The sequence below is a fragment of the Saccopteryx leptura genome, chromosome 5, assembly GCF_036850995.1.
Source record: "Saccopteryx leptura isolate mSacLep1 chromosome 5, mSacLep1_pri_phased_curated, whole genome shotgun sequence".
Lineage (NCBI taxonomy): Eukaryota > Metazoa > Chordata > Mammalia > Chiroptera > Emballonuridae > Saccopteryx > Saccopteryx leptura.
In genome coordinates this window covers 9,649,071-9,667,826 of record NC_089507.1, presented here as the reverse complement: position 1 = coordinate 9,667,826, position 18,756 = coordinate 9,649,071, and the positions used below count along the sequence as shown (strand labels likewise).

Genomic DNA, 18,756 nt, shown 5'->3' with positions numbered 1-18,756 from the left:
CTGACTTTTTTCACTTAGCCTAATGCCTTCATGGTTGGGTGGACCTATTATTTAACCCCTTAATTAGTCTGGCTAAAAAAAAAAGTGTTTTAATTAATAGAAATCTTACTGGGCTTAAAATAAATATCTGATTATAACTTGGGTAGCAAATAAAGTATGAAGTGAAAAGACTTTTGCAGAGAATGCTTTTATAAAAAGTCTCCCAGAGAAAGAAATATGCAAAGAGTAGTTAATAAGGGAAAAGATAGTGTTTGTTAAAGTGTTTTGGGTTTTTTTTTTAATTTTTTACAGAGACAGGGAGTGAGTCAGAGAGAGGATAGACAGGGACAGACAGACAGGAACCAAGAGAGATGAGAAGCATCAATCATTAGTTTTTCATTGCGCGTTGTAACACCTTAGTTGTTCATTGATTGCTTTCTCATATGTGCCTTGACTGAGGGCCTTCAGCAGACCGAGTAACCCCTTGCTGGAGCCAGCGACCTTGGGTTCAAGCTGGTTGGCTTTTGCTCAAACCAGATGAGCCCGCGCTCACGCTGGCGACCTCGGGGTCTCGAACTTCGGTTCTCTGCATCCCAGTCTGACGCTCTATCCACTGCACCACCGCCTGGTCAGGTGTTTTTTGTTTGTTTGTTTGTTTGTTTGTTTATAGGAGTCTGTCCTGAGTCAGAGTGACTGGCCACTCTCTCTCCTAATCTATAGTAGGAGCTGAGTAAATGTGCCTGGCTGACTGACTGACAGACAGACTGACAGATGCTTTATAAAGACTTTCAGATGAGAACAGGAAGTGCAAATTAGCAGTTATTTGCAGGAAATGAATAATAATGATTATTCCCAGAGGTGTAAAACACTGCTTAGCAAAGATGTAAGTTTTGCTCTTATATAAAGTACAAGTTCTTGGGTGAACCTTTCATGGACTATGATATATATAAATATCTGATTATAACTTAGGTAGCAGATAAAGTATGAAATAAAAAGATTTTTGCAGAGAATGCTTTTTTAAAGTCTCCCAGAGAGGAAACCCCCAAAACAATAGAATCAGAAATCGTGGAATTTTCCTGCCTCCCTCCTTCTGCAATCTCTCAACAGCATTTAGGTGGAAGGAAGCTCAGTTTCCCTGAGAAAATGAGAGCAAGTGTCCTAACGCTTTATAATTATCTGCCCTTCTGCCACCCTCGTCTTTTACCGGGAGTTGCTGAATGCAAATTATAAGTCCTGGTTTGAGTCAGCGCGGGTGATAAATGAGGTCAGGCGAAAGGCACAGACCAAAGCAAGCCCCAGAGATGAAGCATGTATTTGAAATGGTTGCCAGAAGACAGATTCAGCACCTAAAATACATAACTTACCCACAGCGACCCCCATTAAAGTGGGGTGGAGTTTTCCCACTTCTCCCCAGATTTTCTGATTCAGCTTCCGAGTTCTGAGGCACTGGTGGTCTTGGGCCGGCGCCCCTCTCTCTTCCCGCCCTTTTGTCCAAATTGGACTGAAGTTCTCTTCCTCCGCGTTTGAATCAATATGCAGTGGGCTTGGTGGGTGACTTACAAATCTCACCTGAAATTTCTTGAAGTGCAAGAAGAATGTTGGTTATTAAACACCAGCAATGTTATTTTTGGTATCGAAGCCCAGAAGCAAAAGGGAAAAAAAGCAAAATGAACAGGAATCATGAGGTAAATAATTGATAGGAGAGCCTTAGTTTGTGTGAAGCTATTCCCTTCAAAACTTGTAGAATTTCTACTTAGAACTCTCTCTCTCTCTCTCTCTCTCTCTCTCGATGATTCCCCTTTTCTCCCTCTCTCCTTGGCTGTCTCTTACATATATTCAGAATTTCAATCTTGAGAAGGCAGACCAGTGGAAGTTCAGATAACACAATTATGTTTTTCTTATTTCTTTAAAAAAAAATTCCCCAAATTTTTATTATTCATTTTTTCAAACATAAAGCAGAGCTGAAAACATGTTAGTGAACCCTCTATGCCCAGCTTCTAGATTTAACCAGTAACATTTTAACTACAGGTGCATTGGCTTTGTCACAGTTATCCATCTGTCCACCCTTCTCTGCATCCATCAATTTTACTTTTCATATTTAAATAAATGACTGTATAATAGAGCTAAATTTACAGAAGAGGTACAAAGCAGCACCCCGCTCCCACATAACCTGCACCCCATTTCTCCTCTTATTGACATCTCACATTAGTACGATGTACTTGTCAGATTTCCTGAGTTCCTCCATAATATCCTTTTTCTGGGCCAGAACCCCATGCAGGCTGTCACACTGTAGTTCTCTGTGCTCTTCTGCCTGAGCTCCTCAGAGCTGTAACAGTTTCTCAGACTTCCATTGTTTTGGATGACCTTGACAGTTTTGAATAGTACTGGTCGGATAGTGTGTAGAACGTCTCTCAGTTTGGATTCATCTGACGTTTTCCTCCTGGTTATCCTGGTGCTATAAGTTTTTGCAAAAAAGATCACAGAAATCTAGTACCATTCGCAACCAGTTCTTGTTCAGTAATGAGTAGTAACATTTCTTATGAATGATAACATTAACTTCTGCAAACTGGCTCATGGCTTCATGAAAATAATCTTAGCTCCTTCATAGGCAAAGATCAAAGAAAGCTTTTTGTTTATTTTAATTTTGAAAAGTTTTTTTATATAAGGTAATAGAAGTGAAAAGCTCACAGAAAAATAAATATCTTATTGCTGTTCTATCTTTAACCAAGATCTTCGATCTCTAAAAGAAATGCAGGGTAGAATTATGCAATAGTATTTTTACTTCTCAGATGGTCAAAGATCAAAAAGTTTGATGACATAATATGTGGATGAGGATGTAGGAAAGCAGAAATTCCAATAAATTGCAGATAGAAGTAGACACTAGCATATCCCTTAAAATTATGGCAGTAGCAATCAAAATTACAAATGCACTCACTTTTTGGTTCTGCATTTGTTTTTAAAATCATATTTTATTTTTAAATTAAGGTTAACATATATATTATATTAGTTTCAGGTGATTAGACATTATATAACTTACTAAGTGATCATTCCAATATATCTTGTGCCCATCGGACACTATACGTAATTATTAGAATATTATTGACTATATTTCCTATGCTGTACTTTGCATCACTATGGTTATTCTGTAACTACAGACTTGTACCTCTTAATCCCTTTGCCTTTTTCACCCCTCCCACAAACTCTCTTCTATGTGGCAACTATCAAAATGTTCTCTGTATCTATGAGTCTGTTTCTGTTCAGTTTATTTGTTTTTTAGATTCCATTTTTGACAGATATATACTTATTGCTATTTTACTGTTCATATTTTTTTAATCTTTATCTTTTCTTCTTCTTCTTAACAGTTCATGTAATGCTGGTTTGGTGATGAACTTTAGCCTTTTCTTGTCTGGGAAGCTCTTTATGTATTCTTCAATTCTAAATGATAGCATTGCTGGGTAAAGCAATCTTAGTGTAGGTCCTTGTTTTTCACCACTTTCAACATTTCTTGCCAATCCCTTCTGGCCTGCAAAGTTTCTGTTGAGAAATCAGCTGACAGTCTTATGGGAGCTCCCTTGTAGGTAACTAACTGCTTTTCTCTTTCTGCTTTTAAGATTGTCTCTTTGTCTTTCACCTTCTGCATTTTAATTATGATGTGTCTTGGTGTGGGCCTCTTTGGATTCATCTTGTTTGGGACTCTGCACTTCCTAGATTTGTATGTCTGTTTCCTTCACCAGGTTAGGGAGGTTCTTTGTCATTATTTTTTCAAATAGGTTTTCAATTTCTCTTCTTCTTCCAGCACTCCCACGATGAAAATGTTGGTATGCTTGAAGTCCTAGAGGCTGCTGACACTATCTCCATTTGTTGGGATTCTTTTTCTGATTGGGTGTTTTTTGCTTCTTCATATTCTGAATCCCTGATTTGATTCTTGGCTTTATCTACTCTACTGTTGATTCCCTGTACATTATTCTTCATTTCAGTTAGTATACTCTTTATTTCCGACTGGTTCTTTCTTATAGTTTCCATATCCTTTTTTAGGCTGTTGAAGTATATTTAATAATTATAATTATTATTATAGTTATAATTACAATTTAGTTATAAGTTCACTGGTCATCCTTATAACCAGCGTTTTGAACTCTGCATCTAGTAGATTGCTTGTCTCTGTTTTGTTTAATTTTTTTTGTTTTGTTTTTTTCTGGAGTTTTGTTTTGTACTTTCATTTGGGACATTTCATGTTTCTTTGTCTACTCACTTTGGCAGTCTCCTTATGTTTGTTTCTATGTGTTAAGTAGAGCTGCTACATCTCCCAGGCTTAGTAGAGTGACCCTATGTAGTAGGTATTCTACAGGGTCCAATGACCCAAGCTAGGCACTTGAGATACCTTCCTCATGTGGCTGTGTACACCTGCCTCTTGTAGTTGAGCCTTGATTACTGTTGGCATGTTAGTGGGAGGATTTGCTCCCAGCAGGTCAGTCAGCTACAGGGAATAGCTATGAACACTGACCGCCGACCTCCAACCACAGTGAAGTATCAGCTGTGCAGGGGGCTACTCTACAGAACAGTACTTATTTCAGCAGGACCCTAGTGCCCATTGAGCCTGTCCCTTGGATGTGTCCCTTGTGGAGGTGTTGTATGGTGCTTCAAGGAGATCTGAAAAGAAATAAAAAAGAAAAAAAAAGGAGATCTGAAGTTATCCACCAGGTGCAATGGCTCTGGGCCTTCTGGGAGGTGCAGGACAAGGTCAGCTGCCAACTATGTTCTGCCTGGGGCCTTGTGGCATGAGCTACAGAGTGATTTGCATATGGCTGCTACCTGTGCTAGGCTTGGAAGTGCCCAGGAGAGACCATGCTGTGAACCAAGGCTGGCTGCTGCCAGTGCCAGGCCTGGGGCCAATAGCAAGAGGTACAGGGCACACCAAGTCCAGATGCTGCTTGTTTGAGACATTTTAGGAAAGTCTGAAGCCTGCGCCGGGACAGGCCATTTGTATGGGAAAGCCACTGGCAACAGCTTGGATGGGTCCGAGCTGGGGGAGGTAGGGTCCCACGGAATCACCAGGGCAGGGTGAACAGTGTGAACCAGGGTGATTGTGTCTCAGCTGTGACACCTGTCTGTTAGCTCTGTGCAGGGAGGGCTCAGAAAAGGAACACTAGCTTCTGTCTAGGAGATCTCCACCCCTCCGGCCCTTGCTCTGTTGCCAAACAATTTAATTACTTCTTGTACACCGCTGGTGACCTTCAAGCTGCTGCCCCAGCACTGGAGCTCAGAGACGTGAATCTGAGTAAGTCTGTGCACAGCCCTTTAAGAGGAATGCCTGGGGACCTGTCAATCCTCCGTGCCCTCAGCCTTAATTCCGCTGGTTTACAGCCAGCAGTTGTGGGGACTTCTCTTCCTGGGACTGGAGCTGTGCGCTGGGAGGCCTGTGTATGGGGCTGGGACTCCTTACTTCTCAGGGGAGATCTTTGCAGTCAAGACAGCCCTCGCAACTTTTAGCTGCCACATGTAGGTGTAGGACCAGCCTGTTCCGTGTCTTCTTTCCTCCTAAGAGTCTCGGTGTGGCTTCTTTAAATCCTTAATTGCAGGACTTTCATTCAGCTGGATTTCAGGCGGTTCTGATTGATGGTTGCTCTGTAATTTAGTTATAATTTTGATGTGGTGTGTGAGGAGGCAAGAACCGCATTGACCTACACCCCCTTGTGACCAGAAACCCCCAATCCCATTTTTCTAAATGATCACATGCTGCCAGGTGTTCATGGTAGAAAGTGTCAGGTTAACTCAAGTAATATACTTGCTAACTTATTTAGTTTTAGTTTTAGTGAGTCAGAGAAAAATATCCAAAGTCCTTCATAAGGATCATCTTGTCAAAGACTTCGAATTGTTGAATGACCAAGTGCTGGGTACTCTGGTGATACTTAATCTCAATCAACACTTCATTTCAAATGCCATAGAACCCTGATAATTTTGTTGAAACTCAATTCTTTTATCCCAGTCATAATTTTTTACATTTTTTGTTTTTTGTGGTTCACTATTTAACCCAGCACTGTCTAACAGCATTTTCTGTGATGACAGAAATGTCCTCAATCTATCTACATTGTCGAAATGGTAGCCTTTAGTACCCAGTGGTCACTGAGCGGGGTTCCTGAGCCAGTGAGAAATGTGAAGCCCTGGGGGTTTGTGACTTAGCAACGACTGTGTGACTTCCCAGGGGCCACACTGGGAGTTGGTGACAGAATATGAATGAATCTGAATCCTCTGTGTGCAGCCCTTTAAGAGCAAGGCCTGGGAATTTGTCAATTATTTTTGCCCAGTCTCCTGCTGGGATGCCACTGCGCCTCATGTTCAGATTTCATTTGGGCAGGAAAAACGAGGAGCAATTTCAGAAAGGAGGACCTCATTTATGCGTCTAATGACAGTGTGTGTACGGGAATAACATTACCCCCTTCTGGCCTTGCATATAATAGATGGCATAGAAATTCAGAAATTCTAAAAATATAGGACTGTGGGGCTGGGGCCCCAAGCCAAGTGGAATGGACCAAATCACTGTCTCACCCCTGTCTGCCTACGACTGCTCAGAACCGATTTTAATGGCGTGTTCCGTGTTTACCGCTTATTCACTCACTGATTGAACGCCTGCAGCGGTCTAGGTAGAGTCAGTGTTGTGGGTAATGAATACGAATAAAAGCAGTTGGAACAGTCAGAGCCACGCTACAGTGTCTCCTGGGGAGCACAAGCCCACGCGGGTTTTACCTTATCTTTGGGTGTACTGGTGTGTTAGGGCTCCAGAGGCCGGATCGGGGTTCAGATTCAGTGCCTCACTTCCTAGCCCTGTGGCCTTGGGTAAGTGACGGACGTGACTTTAGCCGTCTCTAAGATGGAGAGAGAATACGCTGCTGTTGTTGCTGGGATTACCTCAAGTAATATACTTGAAGCACTTGGCCTAGTGCCTCCTTCATGGCAGACACTCAGTAAGCATAGCGCCCACCCTTACTACTGCTGTTTCGGTATTATTATTATTAGAAATAAAAAAATGAGCCCTGTGAAGTACAATCCTGTTCATTTTGTGGATGAGGGAAATGAGGCTCAGAGAACTAAAGCCGCTGAAATCACAGTGATGAGAAGGGCAAGGACGGAACTTTGAGGCAGGTCAGGGCTAGTTGCTCTCAGGAGGGAGTACTCACCTCTGGGCCCCACCAGAGAGAGCTGCCTCTGAGCGGGTGTGCTGGGGCCTCTGAGGACAAGCAGAGGCCCCTGACCAGCTGAGACTGCAGGGAAGGAAACAGCAAGCCCCCTGAGAAACCTCCAGCACCGCCCACCCTGGGCACCGCCCAGCCTCCCCATGCCTCCTGTAGTGTAACTTTCAGAAGTTTCCCGAACTGGTATTTGTTGTTCTGGGAATATGCACACTCATGATGAGTTTAAACTTTAAAGCAAATAATGTTGTGGCCAACACCTGTTTTGACAGATTCCAGGGTAAGTGAAAGAGTCCGGAGAGAGTGTTCCTGTCCCTCATTCAGTGGTTCCTCTGCTCCTCCACCTATCCATCCCTCTTACACACACGAAACAACTCCTGCATGCTAGGCACCAACTTGAAGGCGCTTTTCTTTATACGTCTTATTTTTCCCCTCAGACAGTATTCTCAGTTCAGGGTAAGAAATGGTGAGTGAGATGTGAGGCTCGCGTTGGTGAGTGAGATGTGAGGCGCGCGTTGGTGAGGGCAGTGAGAAGAGTGATTTCTCCTGGCAGAAGGTTTGCTGTGCATACCGGGCAGCAGATGAGGACCGCGGGAATGGCGGGCAACTCTCAGCCGGTGGAGACCAGTATGAAATGGTTAATTAAGGCTCAGCCTGTTTCCTGTTACCCAGATGCCTGTATCATATACGGGAGAAGGACTGCTCTTTGCCGGCTTATAGCTGTAGCCACTAGCATTGTGACTTTGAAAAGTCTGTTGGGAGCTGGCAGTAAAAGCGCCCGCAGCGGCCAGGGGGAGCCCCCCGAGGCGGGTCTGAGTGGGACCCAGATGGAGGAGAAGGAGTCTGTAGAAGTGGCATCCCAAGCAGGAGGAGGCGTGGGTACTGTGGGAAGGGCATGCCCCGTGAGCAGGACTCCCGCCTCAGGAAATGGATGCAGTCCAAGCCCCGGGAGGTGTCCGGGAGCATCAGAGCCACACTGCCCTGCTGGGCCAATGGGAGCGCGGCCAGTACCCCTGGCTTAGATATCTTTCAAACACCCAGCCGGTCCCCACCAGGTACCTGGCCGCGCTCAGCCGTCCCGCCGCAGGTGAGTACCTTGAAGGAAACTTTGGCACACAGGCGGCTCCATCTGCAGGTCCGGGTCAGGGAGCAGGGCAGGCGGCAACAGGTCCCCGGGCCAGTGGCCTCTCTAAGGTCTCCAGGGCGGACGCCTTTCGGTGCCTGCCTCTCCCGGAGTCTCTCCGGAAGCCTTCCCGGTGGTCCCCTAAGCCGGCTCATAAATCATTCATGAGCCGGGAGCGGGGCTGCGAGGGGCAAGGGCAGCCGCGGGTGGCGCTGGCCCAAGCAGGCGCTGGATGGGCGCACGGTGAGGGAGCGGCTGCGTCCTCATCCCGAGCCTGGGAATCGCCTGCGGATCGGCGGGGGCCCGAACCTACCCCCTTCTAGAAAACTGGGGGCCAGTAATGGGGAACTGAGGGGGTCTTTCTGCGCCTCTTGCCTCCCAGTCCCCGCCCGAGACCCAGCCAGGACACTTCGGCAGGTGATGCGATCCCGAGAGCAGCCAGGGAGCCCGAGGGGCTGCGAGGTGGGCGAGATGGTCGGGGCGCCCCCATCTGGAGTTCCCGGCAGGGCGTGGACCGGGCAGACTTTGCTGGCTGCCTGGGGGTGGGGGGGGGTGTCTTATTTTCATCCACTGGAGGGGAGCTTGTGGTTGTGGTCCCCAGGTCCCGGCACGAGCAGGCGGTGGGAGCGCAAGCAGAAGCAGGATCTAGAACCCAAAGTCCACCCGCCGGGGTCTCTGAGGCAGAGCAGACCAAGGGGAGGCCGCTCGGGCTTGGGAGCTGCTCTGTGGAGAGAGTGCAGGGGGTGGCACGCGGTGGGGGGGCACTGAGCCCCCCGGGGATATGGAAAGGGTCACCTTTCTCTGGTTTGCTCCCTGGCGCATGCTGTGCAAGCGACCACAGCAGGGGGAGCTCTGGGGTGCAGTGGGAGCCTGCCCCCAGCGTCCGCGGGGAGCGCACTAACTCCCGACTCCAAGCATGCTCCTGTCCGCGTCGGGCGCACAGCGTGGGGACCTTCAGCAATTTCAGGACCGAGAACTAGGTGCTGGGGCGCCCCCGGCGGTACGGCGCCGGCCGGGACAACAAAGGGAAGCATGGACAGAGGAAGAGCTTGGCGGGGCAGGAGAGTCGGGGGCCCGAGGTCAGTTTCCGTGAAAGCCGTCGCCCAAAGGGGCAGGAGATCCGATTCTGGGGGCGGTACACCGCTCGGGGCCCCCTTCTCCTTGACGACCCCCGATCCCTGCCAACCCTGGCGGCGGAGGGGACCGGCGGGCGCGCTCAAGACAGCCAAGTTACTCCGGCAACCCCCTCCCCCAGGCGGCGGTGATTCCAGGAGTCGCCTCGCTTTCCCGACCCGCCCTGCAGCCCATTCTTTTGTGTCCCGCAGCCTGGAGAGGCTCCGAGGGAGGAGGGAGCGCGGTGAGGGGTGCAGAAGGGGCCGGCCTGGCGGCCGTTTGGAGGGGAAGCCTGGGTAAGCCGGGGCCTCATGCTTCCTGCAGCAACAGGTTGTGCCTGCAGTCCGCGGAGGCTGCTGACCAGTTTCTCCCGGCTCCCAGGAGGTTTTCTCGGGGTCCTGTGGGCGGGTCCCTTGTAAGGCGAAGGTGTGGAATTGCCGTCCTTATACCTACCCCCCCCCCCCCATACTGCACTGCAACATAGACCCTGGAGACTCAAAACAACTGTTGAACTATATGAAATTTCTATTCTCTCTCTCTCTCTCTCTCTCTCTCTCTCTCTCTCTCTCTGTGTGTGTGTGTAAGACTTGAATATCGGTAACTTCGTATGATTCAACTTGTATGAAGTTACTTCTTATTTTTCTTTTCTCACTCACTCGTGAGGTTTTTCCTTTGCTATCCTTGGAGCTGTCCTGACTTCGAGGGTGCGAGTATTGGTGCTTGCTGGCAGGAGGAGTACAGACCCCTTATTGACTGCCAGCTGTGTGCCTGGTGCTGAACTCACTGCGTCTCTAACCCTCCAACACTGTTAGAAATCCCCGTTTCACAGGTGAGTGAAGGAGAGCGTGGGGAAGAGTGGGTAACTCGGACCACAGACTCCAGCCCTGTTGTCCCTGCAGCAGTGCCCTTTTGTTTGGTTTTCTTCATGTGCCTCGTAATACTTTTTATGAGCTTCCTCATAACTGCATGCTGGATTGTTTCTGTGAGTCTAGGACAAGGATGTAAACAAATGCAGCAGCGGACAGGTCAAAGTAGTAGAACTTCAAACCGAATACTGTTTTGCTGGCTGTATATCCTATGAAGGAAAAAGGTTTTGCAGGGCGATTAAGTGCTTCCTCTGAGATGTGTTGCAAATCAAATGATCGAAGCCAACTCTGGGTCATTGCATTGAGTGACTTAGGGAAGTGACAGGAAGGCTGGCTAGCCAGGCTCAGGAGCCTAGGGGAGCAGGACATGCAGAAGAACCCTGGGGTGGTGTCCGTCCATGGCTGCCACCACGATGAGACTCCGAATGTGGCTGCTGGCACTGCAGAATGAATCAGAAACAGTCTCTGCCTCGTGTTCTGTTCCATGCCCGTGCCCATGAGTAAGCATCTGATTGGCTGAGCCTGAGTGCCCCGCCAGGGCACCCTCAGGAGCCTCAGCTGACCTCACAATGAGAGGCAGGCCTTGCCCACCACAGACTAACAAAGGTGGGCTCAGAAGTTGGTGGGCTCCCATCACGCCCACTCCCACCCCCAAACCCCAGATGACAAACATCCAGCACAAAGACCCCTCTTAAAAGAAATTCCATCAAAAGAAGAGAAGAAATAAAGGTGGATGGTCACCATGTTTGTTTTTGAGCCAGGGTTTGCGGAAGTGCCCAGCTCTGACCTCCAGACTCAGAACCGTGTGAGGTATTTGCTTAAGAATCACATTCTTGGGCCCCTTCCCCAGTTAGAACTCTGCGCATTTGGAGTGAAAACCAGGTATCAACAGCCCATAAAGCAGAAAAATGTTGAGACAGCTCTGTTGACTAATCTGGTACCTAGACTAGGAGATCGCCTTGAGAGAGCAGTGACCAAGGCCTGCGAAGCTGGGGGCCCATTAGTAAGTATGGCCCCCAGAAGGGTAGACCAGTCTGTCCTTGGTGATTCCAGTGAGGAGACAGTGGCTGCCTGTGTTGGAGGGCACAGCCCCCAGCAGCCCCGCGCCCTTCCTGAGGCCACAGGTCAAATGCTTGATACCATGTTGGAATAGGTAAAACGACCATTGTGTGAGTCCCCCTCAGCACTCCACCGTTTGATTTCAGCAGTCCTTCCTGAGCACCTGTGCCTGTCTCGGTGAGCCCCACAGCGCAGCTGGTCAGGTCAGCACACTGTAAGAACTGCACCGGGGAGCTGTTGCCTGACTTCTGTTGTCCTGTGGTTGTGTCTGGGCAGCCTGAGGTGCCTTGGAACATGGCATGAATGAGCCAGGCAGCGATCAGGAACAGTGCTGGGTCTCAAGCCTTAGATGTCTTACAAATCACTCACCACCAGGGAGCTCGTTAAGCATGAGGATTAGTGGCCCTCATCGCTAGAAATTAGTGCGATAATACACATTTTAAATAAACACCCCCTTTTGTGTGGACGCAGCTGTTGACCCACGAGGGTTTTCCCTGGATTCTGTGTTGGCAGTTCCGGGAGCTGCTCTCGGGCACGTGTGTGTGTGTGTGTGTGTGTGTGTGTGTGTGTGTGTTACTAGGCGAGCACCCGGACCTCTTTCTGCACAGTGGATTAAAACTGGGATGAAAAACTATTCCTTTTTGACTTGACTTTTATCAATGGACTAGTGTTTCAAACGTAAAGAGATTTAATGTCTTCTTAAAATTTAATCCAAACTTCAGGAGGGCCCTGCATTTCGGAACAAGGTGTAAAGACGTGGGGGCTCCAGGTGCTGCCCCCACCAACACAGCGGTGAGCAGTACCTCCTGGGGACGTCCCTTCCTCTTCTGTCTCAGGGACGGAGTCTGCTTTCCCACGGGCCCTCTGCCATTCCTGTCCTGCTCTGTTTCTCTCTGTCCCTGCTGAAGCTTGGTGGCATTACCAGGACGTCGGCCTTTCTTAGCAGCTGAGCCTTTAATCCTTCCAGCTGCTGTGCCCCTGCCTGTCCTTTAGCAGAAAATGAGACGTGAGTGTGCGTGAGCCTGTGTGTGGTGTGTGTGTACATGTGTGTACCTATGTGAGCTGTCTTAGCGTGTGCAGTCTGTGTCTGTGTAGTGTGTCAGTGTGTGCTGTACACACAGAAGGTGTGTGTAATGTGTATATGAGATGTGTGTGTTGTGTGTGTCCATGTATGTACAGGTGGGGGCAAGAGTAGGTTTACAATTGTTCATATGGAAAATAATACGATAATAAATGAATAATAATACAAGAATAAACTCTGTTTTACGTACTTGCAACTGTGAACCTACTCTTGCCCTTCCCTGAGTGTGTGTGGTGGTGCGTGTGATGTGTATTAATGTATGTGGTGTGTATGTGTAGTGTGTCAGTGTTCAGTGTATATGCATATGGTGTGTATGTGCGTGTTTGGTGTGTGTGATGTGTGTGCACACCTGCCTGCTTACAGTAGTCCTGCCCTACCTGAGGAACCACACACACCTGGTTTCATACCTTCCTCTTATCTTACCCTGTGTAGCCCTGGAGGTTTCCAGACCTGTGTTTTCTTTTTCTTTTTTTTCTTTTTTTTGGTATTTTTCTGAAGCTGGAAACGGGGAGAGACAGTCAGACAGACTCTCTCATGCGCCCGACCAGGATCCACCGGGCACACCCACCAGGGGGCAACGCTCCACCCTCCAGGGGGCGATGCTCTGCCCCTCTGGGGCGTCGCTCTGTTGAGACCAGAGCCACTCTAGCGCCTGGGGCAGAGGCCAAGGAGCCATCCCCAGAGCCCGGCCCATCTTTGCTCCAATGGAGCCTTGGCTGCGGGAGGGGAAGAGAGAGACAGAGAGGAAGGAGAGGGGGAGGGGTGGAGAAGCAAATGGGCGCTTCTCCTATGTGCCCTGGCCGGGAATCGAACCCGGGACCCCTTGCACGCCAGGCCGACGCTCTACCACCGAGCCAACCGGCCAGGGCCCAGGCCTGTGTTTTCTTATTTGCTCTCTCTGGCGATGATCTGACGACTGAGCAGAGCCCTGATTTGCCGTTAGAACTAGTGAAAGTCCTGGGTACCGCAGAGCGTGAGTGCAGGTGTTTGCAGCGGCCGTGCGGGGCAGGGCGATGGCCTTTTGAACACAGCTACCAGGGTCCTGATGTGTCTGGGGGTGAGATGGAGAGCAGACATGGAAGCCTGGGGTTCATGAGGTGGTTCTGGGGCCACGGGGGGCTCTGAGCAGCCTCGACTCGATACAGGAAAAGTTTGGGTCATTCTGTTGATGGCTCTTCACAGAAGTAATTGGGGTGGGATGGGTCTTAGAAGACAGGCAACATCTAAGGGAATTCATGCTTTCTTGATGGTCCCTCTCACAATGTGTGTTCCAAGAGCACCTTGTCTTTATCTGGAAAGTTAGTGTGTATCTACCACATAAATTAAAATTTGGGGTTCCTGACACCAGCACAGAGGGACCCGAGGAGCATCCTGGTTCCTCTGGTTGGTTCTGTTTGGGTTCACTAGCCCCATTCGAGGCACAAGCAAGGCAGCTATTCTGGCTTATCCGTGTTTACATTCAGTGGCTGTTTCTGAGCCCCTACTGTGCACCCTGCCTGTGTTCAGTTCTGGGAGCAGAGACACAGGAGAACCGGGGCCTCACGGCGCGGTCATTCTCAGTAGACACCTGTTGGTAGCTGCTTTCAGAATTTCTGTTTCTCTCTCCCTACCCGCAGGGGTGGGCCGAGTCTCCCTCCACCTGCCTCTCATGGCCTGGACCCCTAGCTGAGCCGGTGGTGGCTTGGGGGCAAAGGTTTCCATCAGGGCTACCTGGTGAGTGTGTGAGGCAGACAATTTCCAAAGTCACCCAGCCTGAAAGAGTCTGGTCCTTGCTCTTCTGGTTTGGGTTAGGGGTGAGTTAGAGGGGAGGATATGTTTGAAATGAGATCAGTGAGCAAATGAGGAGCATAGAAGGCAGAGGAAGAGTTTTCTCCAGAGACAGGGAAAACAATAGAAACTTGGAGAAAAAAAGAAGCGTGCAGTCTCTTGCGGGGGCCTCTGTGTCCCTGGCTGGAGCCGCAGGCGGAGGGCTCTGTAGGTAGAACCTTGGGTCTGGGGCTCCAGCTATGCACAACTGCTGGGTTTGAATTCTGGCTTCCCCCATTAAGCAGCCGCCACCGGAGTCCTCCCTGTTGGTTTCCTTATCTGTAAAACGAGGTAGCACCTTAATCAAGGTCCTACCTGCAAAGCACGCACAACGGTCTCTGGACCATAGTAAGTGCTCAATAAATGTTAGTTTCTAAGACTGCAGGGTCCTTCTACCCTACCTGGTGCTTCTCGAACCCACACAGAGTGTGAATGTGGCCCCTTGTGGAGCAGGGACCTGCTTCTCACTTGCAGGTCCCGGTGGCTCTGAGGCAGCCGTGGCTCCCCACCCCACCCCCTATCCGGATTAGGCTGACCGGCTTGCTCTAAGCCTCCGGCCTCCTCTGAGCAGCTCCGGTGCCGGCAGGCTGCTGTGATAGTGACTGTACCCCTTCCCTCTCCGCCAGGGATGCTGCCTTGAGCGACTGACCCCGCCTGAGATCGCGCATGCCAGCCCAGCCAGGACACGAGGACTCCGCAGACTCCGTCCTCCCCGCGCCTCTACCGCACAGAAACGCGCGCTCCGGCCTTGTCCGCGGCTTCCAGCGCCTCTGAGGCGGGAGGGCCCCACGTCCGCCTCATGTGCGGGGCATCTTACCAGCTATGATCCTGGCACTCAGCTTCCCGCTGCTGCTGGGGCTCTGCTGCCACACCATGGCAGACGGGCCTGCCTCGTCCCCAAGGAGACCCGATGGGCTGAAATTTGAATTGCCCCCAACGCACTATGAGACCCAAGAGTCTCACACGCCTGGACCCATGGGCGGCCTCTTCAGAATGGTGCGTGTCTTCCTCCGCGTGGTGCAGCCCCATGCTTTCCCAGAGGGTAAGTGACCGTGGCGGAACAGGTAGAACTGGTCTGCAAACAGATGCGTGCACACACACAACACTGTTTGTTAATGACGTGACAACTAATAGAGATTATAGTCAGCATTTTAAAGTATGAGGTTCAAGACGGTTGAATTGAGCAAGAGTAGAAAGTATTTAGACAGAAGGTAAGAAAACTGGTGCCAGGTTAAACAGGTTGTCAGGAATGTATAAGGAAATGAGATCAAACTGTGCGACCCTGCTGGCTTTCCAGCTCTTTATCTGCCTTCTCTCCCCCCTTTTCTTCTTCCTTTTCCTTTTCTTTTTTGGCTAGAGCAATGAACTCTTCTCCAGTAATTACCCAAGGTAAAAATTAGGGTAAAAAAATGCAAGTGCTCTGTCATCAGATGTGAAATCAGTAATCACTTCATGGTTTTAAAATCTGACTCTCTCCCACCCGCCACAACGTGCCATTTTGACACGCTGGACGGGCCTGACCAAACCTAGACCCTTGAGTGACCGTGGTTTTCAGATCTAAGGGTGTGTGAGGAAAGGAGGGACGGCGCTGGTCAGAGCTCTCACCGTGTGGGATGCTGTTATTCCGGGTACGTCCGGCTGCTGGCCTCCGTCCATGGTTCACCCTCCTCGGCTGTCCTCGGGGTCTCCGGGTCTGTCTCCACAAACGCCGTCATGGAAATTCAAATGGTCTTTGGGAAGACTCTGCTACTCAGGTTGGACAGTCTCAATTTTTACTGGCTTCATGTTAGATCGATCCTAAATTTGTTCATTAAACTACAAAGATCTGAACACTTACCATGGTGAGTAAAAATGATAAAATGTGTAGTAACCTTTATCATCTTCCTTAGCCGGTCAGCTGTTGTTTGTAAGAGGCGTGTGTGTGTGTGTGTGTGTGTGTGTGTGTGTGTGTGAGAGAGAGAGAGAGAGAGAGAGAGAATGTATTTAGTAAATTTCAGCACTTGTTTATATTGTGGGCAGTTTACTTTTTTGGTTAGGTTTAAATTACAACTTCATGAAATAAATGACTTTGAGTCCTACTGTCACTGAAGAGGGTCCTGAAGACGACTTATTATATTTATGACATTGCTTTAAAGACTAGACTTGAAAATCTGAAAGACAGAGACAGAAGATAAACTGAGTTGATTTATTTATCTTGAATGTAAATTTGCTGTTTTAAATATGCTTCTGTTTATTTGTAGGCTAGATGCAAATATTACTGAATGAACACATACCTACTAGTGCTTCTACCATCTTCTAGTTTGATGTAAAATAAATAGAATTCAGTTGCTTATTACGAATGTACAAGGACTTCTTTAGGAAGATCGGGAAGCACCAGGTGTCACTGTAAGACACATCATGTAATGAGCTAATCCTGTAATCCCTTTCCATATGTTCTTTTACTTCCCGTCCTCTGGATTTCAGAGGAAGGCTTTCTCATACTTATTTTTACAAGGGAAAACAGTATTTTTAAAAGTCTTCGTTCAAATGATCAGTTCAAAGATACCCTTTCTTCAATAGGTTCTAAGGTTTTGAACTCCAGCGTCGTTATCAGTCTAGAAAGGAGGCATCGGAAGAGCTCAAATCCTAATGTTATCTGAGGGAGCTAGCTTTGCTTGTCCCTTGACCTTATTCAATACTTATTACTTCAAAGAAAGTAATACATTCTCAAAAGTTTCAACGGCATACGGAGCAGACCAGCCCTCGCTTTTTCAAATAACAATTGTTAGGGCTGTTGAAAGAACATAATTTTGAACTTAGCAGGTGACATCTTAGACTGTGGTTTTTTTTCCCCATCACCCCATTATTTATAGTCTTTCCCCCAGATACTAGACCTCACAATACTCTCAAAGTAGCCGTTAGATGCTTTGCAACATAACGCACATGCACGAGACAAGTGTGGCTTTTCCATTTGGGGGCTGATGCATTTCCTGATTGCCAAATCAGAGGTAGGTGTCTGCGTAATTGAGGATGGAGAGGTAAAAAATGAAAAAGAGATGGATTCCTATTTATTAACATAATTAACTTGACGTACTAACCAAAACAGAAGTCTTTAGGATGAGTCCTGCGTGGAGTAACATCTTCACAGAAATTGTTACCCCCTGGGTGTATCTTTCATTTGGAAGAGAACAGGTGTTTTGGATGGAGAGTCCCAGAGCCGAAGAGGAAGAGAGGGTCCTCCTGGCTGGGCTCCCTCTTCTCATGTCATCAGCCGGGCAGTTTTCTGCTTTTACATCCTGTGTTCAACCTAAGGCCTATACCAGTTTTTCTTTTATCTTTTTGCATTTGGAACTCTAAACAAATTCGTGTTGTATCCTTAAAACACAAGCTAGGAAGGTCCGGTGTAGCTGGGACTCGAGATGAAGGCCTACTTAACTTCCTGGGAGAAGGAAAAATGAGCGTAGGTGAGACCAGGACTGCTGCTAGACCTGAGGCAGGAGGTGCTCAGAGGCTGGTGTGGGTGTTTGATAAAGGCCTGCCCTGGTCTGAAGCTGCAGGAGTGGCCCAGTGTCCTGGGCATGGGCTCACTCAGAGGAATGACAGGAGGACTCGTTTGTCCGCTCACTCAACTTGGAAAGGGTGTTGATGGCAGGACGACTGGCGGCGTTGAGGAAACGGGGCTCCAAGGAGAGAATAGCGCGTCTGGGGAGCGGAGGAGGCTGTGGTTCACGGTGGGCCCGTGAGGTGGAGTGAGATTGTGTAGGTCGGGAAGCCAGAGCCAGAGGACTCCGACAGGCACGTCAGGGAGTTTTGTAGCAGGAAGGAAACGAAGGCAACAGGCACAGTTTTCATTCAATCGACAAGCGTTTATTAATAGTCCCTGCCTGCTGTGTGCACCTTCCTCTGGGTCCTGTGAGCCAGGATGGAAGGGAATTGGGTTTGGGGGAAAGAATCTGACAGCAGCTGGTAGGCTAGATCACAGAGAGGCAGAAGTCTGGGGTGGGTCCCGAGGGAGGTAATAACAAACTAACTAACACGAGGTAAATGTAACGGGGGAAACAGAGGCCGGATCCACTTTATGTACGAATGACGTGGTTCAAATCCGAGCCCTTGCGTTACCTGCTGGGCGACCTTGGCCAAGTTGTTTAATGTTCAGGGACTGTTCTCATAGATGTAATAGGACTATAGTCATAACGCACTTTACAGTGTTTATCTGCGAGGCTTAAACGGCTGCTATTCCTATTATTATTGGAGAGGAAACATTGGCCAAATCTGATGCCAAGAGTAACATCAGGAGAGGACATGGGCAAAAGCAGGTGTCTTCAGGAGGGGTCCTTACAATGTCCTTGCTGCTCCCTCAGGGACATTCCGCATGGCATGGTAAGCAGCTGTGCCACCTGGCAGAGCCAGGTGAGGAAGCCAGGGCTCGGGGCAATGCTCGTTTCCTGAGCGGTCTTGACTCCTCCACAGAAATGTCTACCTTGCACGAGCTCTCGTTCTCTCTGCTTCTTCTCTCCCGCTGCCCCCCGTTCCTGCTGTAGGACGTACTGCGCTAAGCGCTAGCTC

General features: G+C 48.8%; 1 protein-coding gene across 1 annotated transcript in view; it reads left to right on the top strand.

The window, feature by feature from the left end:
* Positions 1–9,192: 9,192 nt before the first annotated feature.
* Positions 9,193–18,756, top strand: part of PROM1 (prominin 1) — a 91,639-nt gene continuing 82,075 nt past the window's right edge. The window contains exons 1-2 of the mRNA XM_066384994.1: positions 9,193–9,365; positions 14,838–15,253. Of these exons, the coding sequence (XP_066241091.1) occupies positions 15,034–15,253 (220 nt within the window). The 5' untranslated portion in view covers positions 9,193–9,365; positions 14,838–15,033. The remainder of the gene's footprint in view (positions 9,366–14,837; positions 15,254–18,756) is intronic.